This window comes from Pygoscelis adeliae, unplaced genomic scaffold, assembly GCF_000699105.1.
Source record: "Pygoscelis adeliae isolate BGI_AS28 unplaced genomic scaffold, ASM69910v1 Scaffold58, whole genome shotgun sequence".
In the NCBI taxonomy this organism is placed as follows: Eukaryota; Metazoa; Chordata; class Aves; order Sphenisciformes; family Spheniscidae; genus Pygoscelis; species Pygoscelis adeliae.
In genome coordinates, this window is record NW_008825564.1 from 1,298,704 (window position 1) to 1,313,848 (window position 15,145).

General features: G+C 42.8%; 1 protein-coding gene across 1 annotated transcript in view; it reads right to left on the reverse strand.

The window, feature by feature from the left end:
- TBX20 (T-box 20) overlaps positions 1-15,145 on the reverse strand; it is a 39,601-nt gene that overhangs the window by 16,960 nt on the left and 7,496 nt on the right. Inside the window, exons 2-4 of the mRNA XM_009332421.1 lie at positions 13,910-14,074; positions 8,587-8,695; positions 2,843-3,001 (exon numbers count right to left, since the gene is read on the reverse strand). Of these exons, the coding sequence (XP_009330696.1) occupies positions 2,843-3,001; positions 8,587-8,695; positions 13,910-14,074 (433 nt within the window). The remainder of the gene's footprint in view (positions 1-2,842; positions 3,002-8,586; positions 8,696-13,909; positions 14,075-15,145) is intronic.

Sequence of the window (15,145 nt, forward strand, 5' to 3'; positions counted from 1 at the left end):
GCTTCCACTGTGGCTTTTTGGAAGCAGGAGAAAAATACACCATCGCCCTTGTGAAATTTTCTAGCTGTCCAACAAAATGAGATTTGGTGAATAAAATCTGAGACATCATCATAATATTCAGATTTTTCCAGCCATACTTCTTCCAAGAATTAAAAATAAAGCTGTAAGTGGGAGTTGGAGCTTGACAAGGGCCAGCACAGGACCTGTCCTGCAAGGCAGTGAATGCCACCAACTCTAGCTGAAGCCCATGAAAATCAACAGCTCTCAGCATTTCATACTGAGTGGCTATGTCAGCCTGGCTTTCCTCAAAAAAAAGCCTGTATTGCATAGGCCACAACCTCATTTTTAACAGCGTGTCCTCGAGACTCAGAAGGAAGAGGGATATTTCCCAAATCCTCAAACAATCAGATGGTCTCAAACAAAGGTATTTCAAAATGGGGTGGCTTCTCCCCCAAAATTTAAAAAAAAAAAAAAAAGAGGACAACTGAATCCAACTTTTCATTCTGAGAAAGAGGTCTTCTGGGAGGGAAACACAGAGAGGGAGGGACAGGCTTACAAAGACAAAACCTGAGTATTTAATTACTGGTCTGCAGTATGTGAACGATGTGCTGAGCGGCTGCTCCTGTGGCTGCCACCCACCTGCTCTGCCACCCCGGAAAACCCACTGCACCCCTGGGCTGCCGCCTTCCCTGCCTGGCATTCTGGGTCCATACAGGGGCAAGTTCTCTGGGGAAGGTCCTTGCTTTGGGGCACTACATAGGAGGTACTGCAGGTCACCGGTTGTTCCCACGGGCTGGTCAAACAACACGGGACCTCAGCACTGGCTGAGGGTTTGAGGCTGTCTCATCACGCAGGTACAAGTGGTGGAAACTACCCTGAACACCAGCCTTGTCACAGGACCTTGCAAGAGCTCAGCAAGTTAGTTATAGTCTCATCCTACTCCCAAGATATCCATAAGCCCTCGACTCATGGTGATGTTGCAGAGAGCGGCGGGTTAGTGCCTCACGTCCAGCAAACATATTTATGGCAGCATTTTGAAAACTACCTTGAAAAAAGATGAGCTCTAACTAGTTCCATCGACTTAGATCACCAACGCACCGAGCCAACTGCACTGCAGAGTAATAAGGACGTCTATTCATCTCTTGAGCGCATTTTCACCAATCAAACTTCCATTTTCCTAATATTAAAGATTTGGTATGACATCACAAAAGAAACTTTTTGTATCCACCGAAGCCAGATGAGACTCAATCATTTATGGCCATATTTTTCCTGAGAGACTGTCTCACAAACAATTAGAGAACATCTGCTAGAAAGCATTTTAAAATGAAATCTGACCTACAATTCAACTCTGTGGCAGTGGTTTGACTGTTTAAATAAATGCATGCCCTTTAAATCTTAAATTATGAGATAGTTTGTTGAAAGTGTAATGTATTTAGCTTTTATCTAATAACCTCCAGAAATGTAATCAACCCCTCCTTAAAACAGTTCTGAAAGAAATGGCAAAAATGAAAAAAGGCTCCATTTTCATTAGTCATAAATAAAATGACAGCATCAACCTCTAGGGGTTCCGGAGATGTTCCATTGAGAAATTTTCCAGGACTCAATGTATGTGCTTTGGGAAGGTTAGTTTAGAAACATCTCTGGTGTAAATATCGTCGGTAAACACAAATCCATCCTACAGAAACAAATTCCAGGTTTAGCTGGTTTTGTGCCTGTTACTATTTTGCTGGTTTCTACAGAAAGTTAAGTGGAAAAATCTAACCGCCTGTCCAAACATTATATTCTTGAGATTGCCAGGTGCTGAATGCATTTTCTGCAGCACTGAGATACAAACCTGGGTTTAAAATCAATACATTCTGATATTAAAGCCTTAAAGCGGGATGTGGGGTCTGTCAAAGGACCAGCTTAATACTACTACTATTCTCTTCAGAGCTTCTTTGGCCCCCTATGCAGTAGTTTCATTTTATTCATAGCATCTAGAAATTAATTAATTTTGCTTCATATTAAGAAATGCAGACTTCTTTAAATAATCCAGCAGGTACACAGACTCTGTGATGCTGCCTGCCCACATGTTTGGACAGTAGAGGGAGAGAGTTTTGTTTTGTTTTTTTGTTTTTTTTTTAAAGTGCTATAGTCATTAAGCCCTTAAAGCACACTCTGAATCACACTGAAGCCAACAACATATTTCCGCTGACTTAAATATTAAAGCCCTATCCACCATCAAGCAGAACCTCTGCTCTCCGATTGTTTATATACTTCCTAAAATTACTCATTAGCAATCCATTGTTATGATCTCCTCCATTTTGTATATATTATTCACTGGCATGCAAATTGAAATTCAAACATCTGGATGTAATCTGGGCAGCCTCTGAAAAGCATATCTCTGAGTGATTTCCCTTACGTTTGAGCCTTACAGCTTAATTAATCAACTTTTTAAGCCCATGAAATCATCATGTGCAAACCAGAATCTCTCTCAGCTAATAGCTCGTGGCGTGAAAGATCACTGCAAATAAGAACAGTTCCTTAATGAGCTATAATAAGAAAGAGACTAAATGATAATATGCAAACAGCTTTGTATAGACAGAAGGGAAGACAAGTTAAAGCCTCTTTCATGTCACCTTTACTCCCATGAATAATCCTTACGGCCCTTTGAAGTTAGTACTACTACCCATATACGTAAAGAATTACTCCTGAATATGAATTAGGTTGGGCAAGGTCACTAAAGACCTTGGCATGGAAAGGTAGGTTATATCAGAAATTTTCCTAGTTTAGATCGGTGAAAAGGGAGTTTTCAGCAGGGTGGGATTTAGTTAAATCCGTGGAAATTAGCAACCGTACTCACCAATTGATTCTGGTAGGCGGTAACAGCTGTAAAAACTGTCTCTGGAAAGATAAATGTCCTGAACTCTTCCGACTTCAGATTTAGCAAAGAAGCTGTGTGATCCTTCTTCTTAATAATGTGGACCCTTGGCTGGTACTTGTGCATGGAGTTCAAAATGATCTGCAAGAAAGAGTGAGAAGGCACTGTCCTGAGAGGAAGGTTAACAGGACCCTCGAAGGCTATAAAACTGATCTTTTTTCTCAAAAGGTCCAGTTAACACTGCAGGGGAGACATCTGAAATCTAACTAGCCAGGGGTTGATATTCAGAGCAAAGTCTCCAGCTCCTTTGGGCAGTTCCAGAAAATGAAGGTGGAAAAGCAGGCGCCTCAGGAGCTGGTTTCCTCTCACTCCTACGCCACTGCTGAGCACACGTTTTTTGAAGTATAAATACCTGTTCGTACAGGTGAGGTGTTTTACATACAGAATTTGTTATTGCTAGCGTGTGCCCCAGTTTGCAGGTGTCAGCTGCAAATATAAATATGTAACTCTTGAAAGCTCGTGACCGAGAATCCACAGTTGCAAAAATATGCAGGTGCAGAATGAGAACGGGCAGAAACACCTCAAAAAAACCCAGAAAAAGATAAAACCCAACCAAAAAACCACCACCACAAACCAGCTGACCAAAAATAAAACTCCCCAGATCCTTTTACTGTGGCAAACCTTTAAAGCAAACTACTTCGTAGATGCTCTTCACCACAGACTACCAAAAATGAGAGCAAGAAGGGAAACCAGTACAGAACTCCAAAACGACCAGGTTTTGCCATTTTATCCTCATTAATAATTGTTTATGAGCTCTCAAAATAATTCTAAACCTACTGTACCAACTAACCGATTTCAATGTTCACTGAAGTCAAAACGAGAGTCCCACTTGCTTCAGTTACCACTGGCTGGAGGCCTGTTCGGCTGCCTCTAACCACAGTATTACAATATAAGAATTAAATACAGAGCTCAGCTTGCACCAGTCCTTGTTTTGGATATAATCACAGTCACAAGACAAAATTGGCAATGGTGTGGGTGGTTCTATTTTGCAGGGGCCATAACGATGTTACAGCCAGCTCTGTACATCTGGAATAGCTAATGTGCATTCCTTGGGAAGCGTTAACTTCAGCTGAAACACAGCAGAAGTGGTGCAGTATTTCATGCTAATCCAGTCAGTGAGAAAGGTTGCACGTTGCATTGGAGTGGGGAGCTTAGACACAGCTTTGTCACGGCTAAAATTTCCATCAGCGTTTTCTTCGCTGCTCCTTCTTGGCCAAATATTGCTATGATTCACGCTGTGACTTTGGGGGGTGCACACAGCAACAAGAAAGTCATTACAGTGATGGGGAGCCATTGTCCTGAAAATGTTGCATGTCTGCTTTTACCAGCTCGGGTTCCTTTCTCAAATCACTTCACCATTTTATATATGCACACACACAATGGCCATTCCGATAATATCCTCAGCACTTTTCCCTCTCTTTGTAAAATATTGTCTTACCAGCCTAGTCACTTGGGCTGCTTTAAGCAGCTGGAAAAGACATTTTAAAGGACGGTGAGTGGATGGTGATGAGCTTATGGAGGGGTTGGTCCACAGAGCTCGGCGCTTCCCATTGCCTTTCATGGCCGCGATATCCACACCAAGGCATTACATCTGAGCAGCAGCCGAGTGGAAGGAGGAAAAAGCTGTGACAGAGCAGCTCCCACACATGCCCTTTCCTTCCACTCCTCTGTGAATGCAAATTGTGATAAAGAAACTCCATTTCGCAAACAAGACCATGTAATCCTTTATGAAAGTTTTCCAAAACCAAAAGTGTACATGGATAACATCCCCTGCCACGATGCTCTACCCGCGCGCTCCCACCAGAGGCAAGTCGAGTCATTCAGGTACAAAACAAGTACCAAATGTAGCCAGGAGGTCACAAAAGACCCATGGCCAAGGTTAAGGTCACTATTTCCTTTTTGTGAGGGTCTGTGTAGGTAGTGCTCCATCTGCATCCTCGCAGAGGCTGCCAATGTTGCAATACTCACTGATATTAAAGTCAGCAGGATACTGCACAAAGATACCCCTCAATATCCGTGGAACTTCTTATGTTAGGACCATCAAAACAGCCTAAAGGAGTTAGATACACAGGGTGCATCTCACAGAGTAGCCCCCAAGGGTGGTCTCAAAGTCCAAGCAGACCCCTACCTGCAGCTATCAGAAAATCCCTGATGCGATTCTCACGCTGGTGTGCCCCAAGAGAAACATCAGGTGCATATATACTTACAGCAGCACACGCTTACTAGCAGTACAGCATGGTCACGGGCCCCCAGCCATCCCATCTGCCTTCGTGCTGACAGCCTGCAGCAGGGGAGATGACCAGGATCTGTCCTTACAGGATCCTGCTTGCTGTAAGGTCAGGCAGGTTTGTAGGCATCTGGCTCCCACTGGCTACAGACCAGTCACCAGAGGCAATCTGGATGCCAGCTGTGAAATCCCCGAGGTGACTTTGAATTCAGGAGCTACGCTGTGAATGTGGCTTCCACATTCACCAAAGAGTGTTACCAGGCAAAGTCTGCTTTCTAAAAGCACGGAGGTTCCTAACTTCTCCCAGGTTGACTTTAAAAAAAAAAAAAACACCTGGGCATAGCTCCCTGTGGCTATTCTGAAACCCCCGCTTTCACAGTTACTTGTTGGCCATGTTCACACCTTTGTGTTTGCTTTTGCAAACATTCATGTGTTTAAGTTTTGCTATCATAAACGCCAGAAAAGCAATTACGATAATGTATACACTCAAGGCTCACCTCACCACAAACCAGAAATGATGGCACCCCAACTAAGTGCAACCAAAAGTCCTAAAAGAAGGAGTCTGTGTGAAAAACATCACCAGAAATCCAGGAGAGAAAAAAAAAATCATGTTCATAAGTGTTCCACAGCCAGAAAAATGGGAATTACTCGCTTGACTCTAAAAATCCAGAGACAGGAGCCATTTCCTTCCTCTGGTGAGGATATCTGAAAGTGTTTCCATGGAGCAAGCTGTATGTCGTGCACACAGAGATAAGACTTCTGCCTGATGCTTGGGGAGAATATGTACATAGCTGTGGGGTTATGCACGCTGCTGAAGATACACAAGCAGAGATGCTTGCCAACTCCAGAAGTCTTGCAATAAGAGAAAACAAACAAATGCTAGAACAAAAAAGTGCTTCTCTTCTCTTCAGATTCCTTTTCAGGAAATGAACCATCCTACAAATAAACCACCACAATTACCTTGACAACCAACCAAAACTGTCTTCTGGAGGATGGAGAAAGCAAGCAACTAGAACAAACTGGAATCAGGTTGGATCCAGCTTCTCTACCTATAACTAGTATTTAAAGGCATCTTTTAGTTCATTAGAACTTCCTCAGGAACCAACACACCTTAGCCAACATAATTAAGATTTTAGCAGGTCAATTAAAAAGATCTCGTCAGTGAAGAAGGGCTCTTTCAAACTGAAGGGAGGGGTTTCAGGAGGCATTTCAATTCTCCCCTTCTCTTAGTACATGGGAGCTCAGAAATGCTATTGGCCATAGCACAGTGAGCCTTAAAGGCTCCAGAGAATTAATTTCTTCCTTAATTCTACTGAGCATCCAATGATGGTATTTACATAGCTTCAGTAAGGTAGCACGTAAAACCTGACACCCTGATTTGGAACATAAAAACCACAAAATATTAAAAAGGGAGTGCTCCGTGAAGGCGTAACACCTGTCACGCAAATCTCAACACGGGATCAAGCCTTCGGGGCTTATTCTTAACTGAACATGCAAAACTTTCCATCGACTTCAGCTGTCCAAAGCCTTCACATAAAGAATTGGGATCCACCTCTGCTGCTTCTTGGAAAGTTAATCAGGAGGCCACATCTCAAACGCTACGGATCATTTTCTCCCACTGCCTGTATGTGAGACAATTACGTCTTCTTGCTCTGTCACATGTCTCTGTTCCCGACAGCTTCTCAGACCTACTTCTTTTTTATACTCATCTGGGCTTCTGGGAACTGCACTGTTCCTAACTAGTTTGCAATATACTGCTGCGAGCCCTTTATTAGAGGCACACATGGCCCCTGTTATGATGAAAAATGCTTCTTTTTAAATGCGCAAGTATACTGCTCTATCATCACTCGGTGATAGAGCCTACAAATCTTCAGCCTTGCCCTTCTACAGATTATGAAATAAAAGAGAGAAAAGAAGAGAGACATTCTCCACTAGTCAGGAAGGGAACAACGGTGGGAACCGGATTCAAGAAAAATATACCCACAGACGGATCTTTAAAAGATAACAACACAGAGGCATCTATCTGGGCTTTCTTTTGTTTTGTTGTTTGGGGTTCTTTTTAACTACTTTTGTTGTTGTTGTTTCCAGGATGAATTTTAAATGATCATGGCTGTGGTTCAATTCTTAGATCTTGAAATGAGTAAAAATTATCTTTTGGATGAGAAGCATTTGCACAGAACACAGCTCGAACAAACAGCCACTGTCTCACACGGTCCGAAAAGGCAATAAATAGCACACTAGGGGAGGGATTTCTGACACCGCATATGCCACAATTATTCAGCTTTACAGGTTAGTCACCCCTACACATGCTTCAGAGTTCAAAATCACTTCTCTCCTCCCAACACCTCATTTACTAACACTGCCTTTACGCTCATTCTTCTTAACTGCCCTGTTCTCAGCCAACAGCCCTTTCAAATCCATCCCCCTGCTCCTTCAGCCTTCCCCTGGGGAACTGCCGAGCCCAGAGGCAACACTTTTAGCTCTTCCTTTGCAATTTGGAGGCGCTACCAGGCCGTTCCTGCGCTTTACAGGCACTTTTAGGGAAGGGACAGGATGGATGACACTTTTTCTTACCACCTACCATTAGACAGTCAGGTAGCTAAAGGAGTTGTCCCCGCTGATGGAGCATAGCAGGAGCCCATGGCCAGCAGCTCTGCATCCTATTTACCAGCTTCCAGCCTCAGGGCTTGTGACAACAAACTGGTGCTGATCAGAGCTGGGACCTGTTTTCTTTAGTGATCCAAGGCAACCCTGTGGCACCTTGACTTTCAGGTAGCCTACAGTTATTTCAAGGGCAACTGAGGCACATTTATTTTTCTAATTCGATAGCCCTTGCTTTGGTGTCACATCGGTATTTTCTGCTGACTCTGCGCCCATGCTGCGTTGACTCTGGAAGTACAAGAGCTCTTATTGATGGGCCCAACCCTAACAGGTTGCCTGTAATGAGAGGGAGCTTCCAAGCACACACGGAAAAGCATGTGAGCTTGCTAGCCAGTACATGTGGCAGAGCGTACCGCCATGTCACAGCAAAATGCTGGCAGAAGCACGATAAAAAGCTCACCTGCCTCCCTCGTCTCCCTCACTTTGATGCTCGACTCCACCCTGAACTTTTCCACAATGGATGTCCTGCCTCTGACGGTGGTAGGAGCATAATTTGGACGCTTGCATTGACCTGGGCTCTACCTTATGAAAGGTAAAAAACCTGATTTCTGAAGTCACCTGTTCCTCTACAACAGAAATTAAAACCCATCATGTTTAAGCTTCACGCAGTGTCCTCCTCCCCTGTGGTAGGAAGGGCTAGCCAAGAGAGGTGTAAGGTCGGGGCCACAGCAGCCTTTCGCCATCGCAGTCTCTCTCCTGCAAGCTTAGCCCTGTGGCACAAGCGAGCAATTCCCCTATGGCGGTTCCTTTACCCTTTCCCACAAGGAGGGCTACTCACATGGCCGTGCTGATCCAGCTCGTTGTTGGTGAGTTTGACTTTTTCGAAGGACACCATCTGCTTCAGCAGTTGCTCTCCCGTGAACGGGGAGTCAGGGTGCACGTACAACCTAAAAAACACAGGGAAAAGGCCTGCTCATAAAAAAAAATCTCACCTCTTGGCTTGTGCATGGGCACCACTTCCGTATGAAATTACAACACCCATAATATCTTGCTTTCGGGATATGCAGTGGTTTCAGGGATGTGGATTTCCTGAGAGCTCGGAGCTGCTACTTGAACAAGACACACATAATCTCCCCCAAATTAATGAATGCCTGAAATACGACCATTAATGAAAGACAGTAAAGCAGATGACTTGAGTTGTTTAATTCACTGGAATGTAATGAAGAATCCCATCTCCAAGTGCTAGATTGCTGTCTAACCATACCTATTATTTTATCTAGTTATCTGAAATGGAGACATTAACTAACATTCACTGTTGTGTCTTTTCCCAAATGAAAAATTGATCATGTCTTTCCCCACAGCTGTACTAACAAGCACTTAAAATAACAATGACTACAGCTCCGAGAGAAAAAACATGGTGTCATTAGAGAGATAATGGGGGAATGTAGATAAAAATGCATTTTTCTTTATATGTAACATTAAGCCGTGATAATGATTTTAACCTGCACTCGATCACACGTTAGCTGTGGTGACGTCTGTTTATAAGAGGTTGAAGGCTGCAGTCCAGCACAGTGGTCTGACATGAAAAAATTAATTGCAGCTCTGTAATTAACAATCCACCACTTGGGAAATTAAGCAGAAGAAAAGGAAGCACAGAAGACATGTAGATACAATGATATATACAATATGACTAGACTAATTACAAGTGCCAGGCTATTTAAAAACAATGATTTTATAGGAATAATGTATTGCTGAAAATTATTTAACTCAAACGTTCTTCTGTGTTAGTGAATTAAGAGCTGAACTAGACCTTCAGCCAGTGCAAACCAGACCTGTTCTGCTTCTGTCAGTGTTGGTTACCACTCACTGAGGGCCTGACTCTCATTTTGCATGATGTCTTTGGCCACACGGATGGATTTCTTCCATTAGATGGGTGGGGCAGCGCTGAGATGCCGGGTTAGAAAGATAAACATTTTTTGTTGTCATTGAGCTACGATTTTGGTTAGGCAGAAGGAGAATGGAAAAACCACTAAACGATGGGGCGTAACTCTCTGATAGGCTACGCTGATCCCTAATCAAGGAATGCCCGTACTAAAGGCGCCGGGGAGTACAGCTCTGTTGCTCAAAGAGGAAGGAGATTTGATCTTGCACTCTCCGTTTTTGCCAGCAGAATCCCCAAGACACAGTGAAACTAAAGTTTTACCAGCACAGCTCGCTTCAGATGTGCAGGATGTTTTCCTTAACATTGATCCGAAGCACAGCTTGGCTGCTATAGCTGTGTCCACAGGAGGGATGCTGAGCCAGGGTTCCTGTCGCAATAAAATATTCCTAGCATACAGGCGTCCTCACTGCTGTCGACTCTGCTGATTGCACTGCAAGGCTTATGAAAAATTATGATGTATCTGAAAACCCAAGACCTGGAATCCTGTTATGTCAAAAGAATTTCACCTCTCATGAAAATTAACTTTGCCTCCCTGTAAAAAACTGAAAATCTCAATCTTTAGAGCCCTGAATTAGAGAAAGCAAAACAAAAAGAGTCCCAAACACATCCTGCAACTTTTCAGCCGGTCTTGTGATTTTTTTTTTTTTTTTTTTTGGAGCCTGACTCCTAATTTCAAATGTCTGGATAGCTAATAATGTTTACTGCGATCACAGAGTGTTAGGTTCAGCAAGGTTTGGCTAAATGGGACCAAAAAGCCAAACTATTTCAAATATGTGCCAGGGAATGAGTAAAGATCTTCATGTGTCTAAAAGCTGAGCACAATTGTTTTACACCATGGCCAGTTAGCGCTTGGCACTGCTTTTAAACTACAAAGTGCAATGTAGTCGCACTAATGGCAACTAATGGCACTACTACTAATGGCAAAGTCACTGAAGGATGGGCACCTGAATATCGATTAGATAAATGTATTAATAGACCTTGCTTTTCTTTACCAGTTTGCGACACGCCGTCGATCCCTCTGCAACACATGGTTCCACCTGGTGAACTACACCTATCCACACAATTATCCTACAGCCTGAGCTTGTACGCCCTGGAGAAGAGGGTTGAAAACTAGACATATCACCCTCCGAAGTAGAAGTAGTTGACGAGACCGCGAGCGCGCACAAGCAAGTGGGTTAGAGAAATAAACGTGCACATTCCAGCGCAGCACACGAGGCTCCCCCAGAAGTTTGCGCGGGCTCTGCTGTCTAAGGCTGGCCAGATGCGAGGGGCTGCTCGCTTCAATTCACAAAGGCTTTAAGAGCCATATTTGGATGTGACTTTGCTCCACAGTGTATAATGTTTCATGATATATGCAAGGTTTGGGTATTGCTTCCTTCTTGCATATTTTGGAATGTGACACCGCTCTCCTTCTATTTAGTTTAACAGTTGGTCTGGTCCTACAAGCCCTGTGCATGCCGCTTTTAATTACCTTAATGTCTCAAATAATTTGCAAAATATAATACCTTTTAAAGGTTTCCTACCTAGAGTTCTCTGTAAACACTATAACTTCGTTAAACAAATGATTGTGGCCAAATACAGTAAAAAAAATTTAAAAAAAAAAAGATAGACTTTTGAGTGAAAGAAAGGAGATGAAAAAGGAAGAAGAGCGAATAAAGGTACATGCTGAAACTTATTAAACTGATGTTTCACACAGTCTTAGCAATTTGTAAGGACAAACATAAAATATCGCATAGGAATTCTATCCCCAGATAGCACTTTAGAAGATTTACAAAAGACTCTGAGAAGTATTTTTATTTAAGTGTTCATTGCAACATAAACTCGTCTTAAACTCTGACAGCAGGATAAAACTGTTTTTTGTAGAAAGTTCCCCGAAGGGTTAATCTTTCAAACAGAATCACAGAATACTTATTCGTCTTGAAAAAAACCTGTCTTAGCATTGAAAGTTATTTTTATGACGGAAAGAGCAAAACACCTACTGGGTTCGATCCTGCAAAGTCTTAGACCCATGCATGACGTCACTCCTGAATAATGCCCCTGATGCCATTGTGCCTGTGCAGATGCAGGCAGTGATGTGCGTGGGGAGTTCGCCCCTTGGTACTAGCGCCCAGACGCTAACCACGCCTGCGCTCCTCCCTGACACTCCTCAAGCAAGGAGAGCTAAAACCACGTGTTTGGGGGACAAGAAATCACGAGTGATAACTTCATTAAGGGCTCCTGTTACTAGGGCAGGACTAACCCCGTTTCGCGATGGGAGGAGTACTACTTTTAATCTGTTTGAGCAAGACTGAGGCTTCCCACCTCAAAAGATGCATTAACACTCCAGAAAAAGCACTAGTGATGCAAACATCGGCACGCTGAACCTCTTGACATCTTTTTTTCTCACCGAACGGGAGCAAAAGAAGCAGAAAGTGCATAAATGTATACGCAAGTACTGTGCATACAAAGAAAAAGTAATCTGTGCCTGTGCTACGATCAATGGTCTTTTGGCTAAGCATCCTGAAAATGAAAGGTACGTGTTTGCACACAGGGGCAAAACACCCTGAAAACATCCTGAAAATGAAACAGCACAGGTATACATTTGCACATAGGGGCACTGCCTCGATGAGGACCTTAAAGAACTACCACAGTACGATGATAATAAATATTAAACTCTAAAACAGTCAGTAGGGCAGTTGCTAATTATTCCAAGGATCAACCTCTTGTCTTACACTCTTGTATTTTCTCATTGAACTAGTCTATGCCAGATAATGTGAATTAGCTGTCTAGTTAAAGGTATCCCGAAAGGCACTTGAACAGAAAAATAAGAAGGGGACAACCCTGCCTTAAAACTATTTCTGTCCTTCCCTTATTTCTTCTTTTGGTGCTGACTCTTTTGGAGCAGGATCCGTGTTTTTTCTTTGGGTTTTGATCAGTGCCCATTACAATACGTCAAATGAAGCCCTCAGACGTTAACCACATTGCAAGAAGGAGTTTTTGGCCATGAAAACAAAGCCAACATAACTCTTAGGTTGCTGTCTTTAATCACAGCTTCTCTGCATGCGCTTTTTGTTTGTTTACTTCCCTGAGCCGCCTTCCAGAGATCAGCAGTCAGCACGATTTCAGTCGAACTATTTATATGAGAAAAGCGTGCAGGTTTTGGTCCCTATACTCACACACACAAAAAATGTGCTTCCATTTCTTGCGTTTCACTTCTAATTCCTGACTCTGTAATAAGCAAGTTCTTAACCCCGGGCTAAGCCACCTGGAGGGGATCCGTGTGCCTGCACAGAGCCCTCCACGAAAAGTTTCTCTGAAGCCAGAGAGGCATCCACGTTATTTCCATATCTCCGGCTCTGACTCAGCAAAGCCGTTCGGCATGTGCTTCGGTCTTACTGGGCTTGGGGACTTAAGTAGGCACTGAAGTGCTGGGCTGAATACGATGAAGCGTGGGTCTCCGCCGAAATGCCCTCCTACCGTACAGCCTAGTGCTGTAGCCCCAGTTTCCTGATGCTGAGTCAGTCATTAATTACATTAACAGAATGATTTTAGAAATTAGTTTTCTACAGCATTTTGTTTCTGTATAGAAAAGGGGGGGAATTTACTTGATTTTTTCCTAACGTCTCAGAAAATCTCATGATTTCTTAACCAAAAAAAAAAAATCTCTGTGCTGTAGAACTGATCGATACTTTGCCTGCTGTCTAAGAGATGACTAAAAGCAAGAATAAAATTATTGGTTAGCTAACGCTGGATATGTTATCAAGAAATAATATAATTTCAAGCATAAACAGCACTGAACTGTAATGCAGTATGTCTACTTTGACTTGGCTGTTGGTGCTTGGATTGCTTTAAATTATGAGGTCAAATACTGGGGGGTGGGGGGCAAACCCAAGAGACAAATAAATTTTTTTTTTAAGCTTTCTTATCTGAATTGAAGCAAACTTCATTTAAAATTTATATATATATATATATACACACACACACACATAAAAGAGCCTTTAGCCAAATCCTGCATGCCTTGGAACATTCAATATAAATCGAGCCTCAAGCAGAGATTTGAGGCCCGATTCTGCATCACAGAAAATCAGAGTTTTGCAATCAACTTTGTTGAGCACAGACTCGAAGTCTCAGAGCACTCTTTGCTAACAGCGTGAAAAGATTAATAGCGAGTGTTTCTTGAAAGAAAGGAAAATAAAAAGCAAAGAAAATAAAAGAAAGAAAAGCAGTAAAATCTACAAACCTTGCAGGGAGAGGAGGATCAGCTTTTCCAGCCACTAACCAGGAAGACCTGTGGTAGGCATATCTATATCTTTTATTGTCCACAGGAACTATATCCATTAACACAATGTACTTGGCTTCAGGATCCACTCCCGAGAAGGAAACCCTGATCGTAGGAAACATTCTCCTGAAATAAAGGCAAATCGGAAAATAAATACATGGATGGAGAACAGAAATAAGGGAGCTTCTGAAAAGCTGCTAAAATTAGGAATTATATTTAAACCACCTGAAAAAAAATTAAAGCATCTATTGAGTTCTGCTTCAGCATGACAGAAGTTAAAGCCTGTGTCTCTCTAATATGCACAGGAATTGCAGCTTGAAATCAGAACGATTTTTTGGAAGCAAAAAGAAAAAAAAAAGATAAAATGGAAAAAGGAGAAATGTACTTTTTGCCTGTTAGTTAAAAGTACACAACGGTTTCAGAAAACAGTTGTACCTAATGTACATAACTCCTTAGAAAGGTGGATTTTTTTTTTTTTAATGGGATCCATACTAGTGTTAGGGAAGTATTGCAGAAAATATTTCTGTTAATATTCTCACATATTTTAGATGCATGCTCTTTTACGCCTGCTCACGATATTACTGAGAGGAATTTTCAAAACTAAACTTTCCTTTCTTCACTTAAGTGTTGACAAAACGCAACTTTAAAATGTAAGGTTTTGCCGTAGACCAGAAATAAATAACTTTCAACAGTTTAAAATTTTAAACTTCAAATTGCACATTTTACACGTACTTTTCTAAATTATTTTTTAAAACACGTGCTGGTAGAGCTCGGTAGTTAGAAAAAAAAAAATCATCAGGGAACTACAGTAATAACAAGTGACTACGGGGATTACAAAACCCGACAAGACATTTGGCTCCCGCAGGCTGCATTTGACCGACCCACACCCCAAAAGCTTTACTGAAGATAACGGCACGGTTCGAGGTGACGAGAAAGCCTGGGATCCTTCTGCACATTATTTGCAACCGAGCGAAAAGCAGAGCAAACCAAGCCCAGACCGAATTACTTCCCCACGACCCCGCATTTCCCTCTGGCTGTGCCAGCCCAGCCCCGCAAAATGACGGCACCGCACGAAGGAGCTGTTGGCCGCAGACCAAATTATTAGGGAAACAACATTTCTACCCGCCCGCCGGGACCCCCCGGTCTGATTTCGGCCGGCCGCGCCGCACCGCACCCCGCTGCCGCCCCGGGCGCACC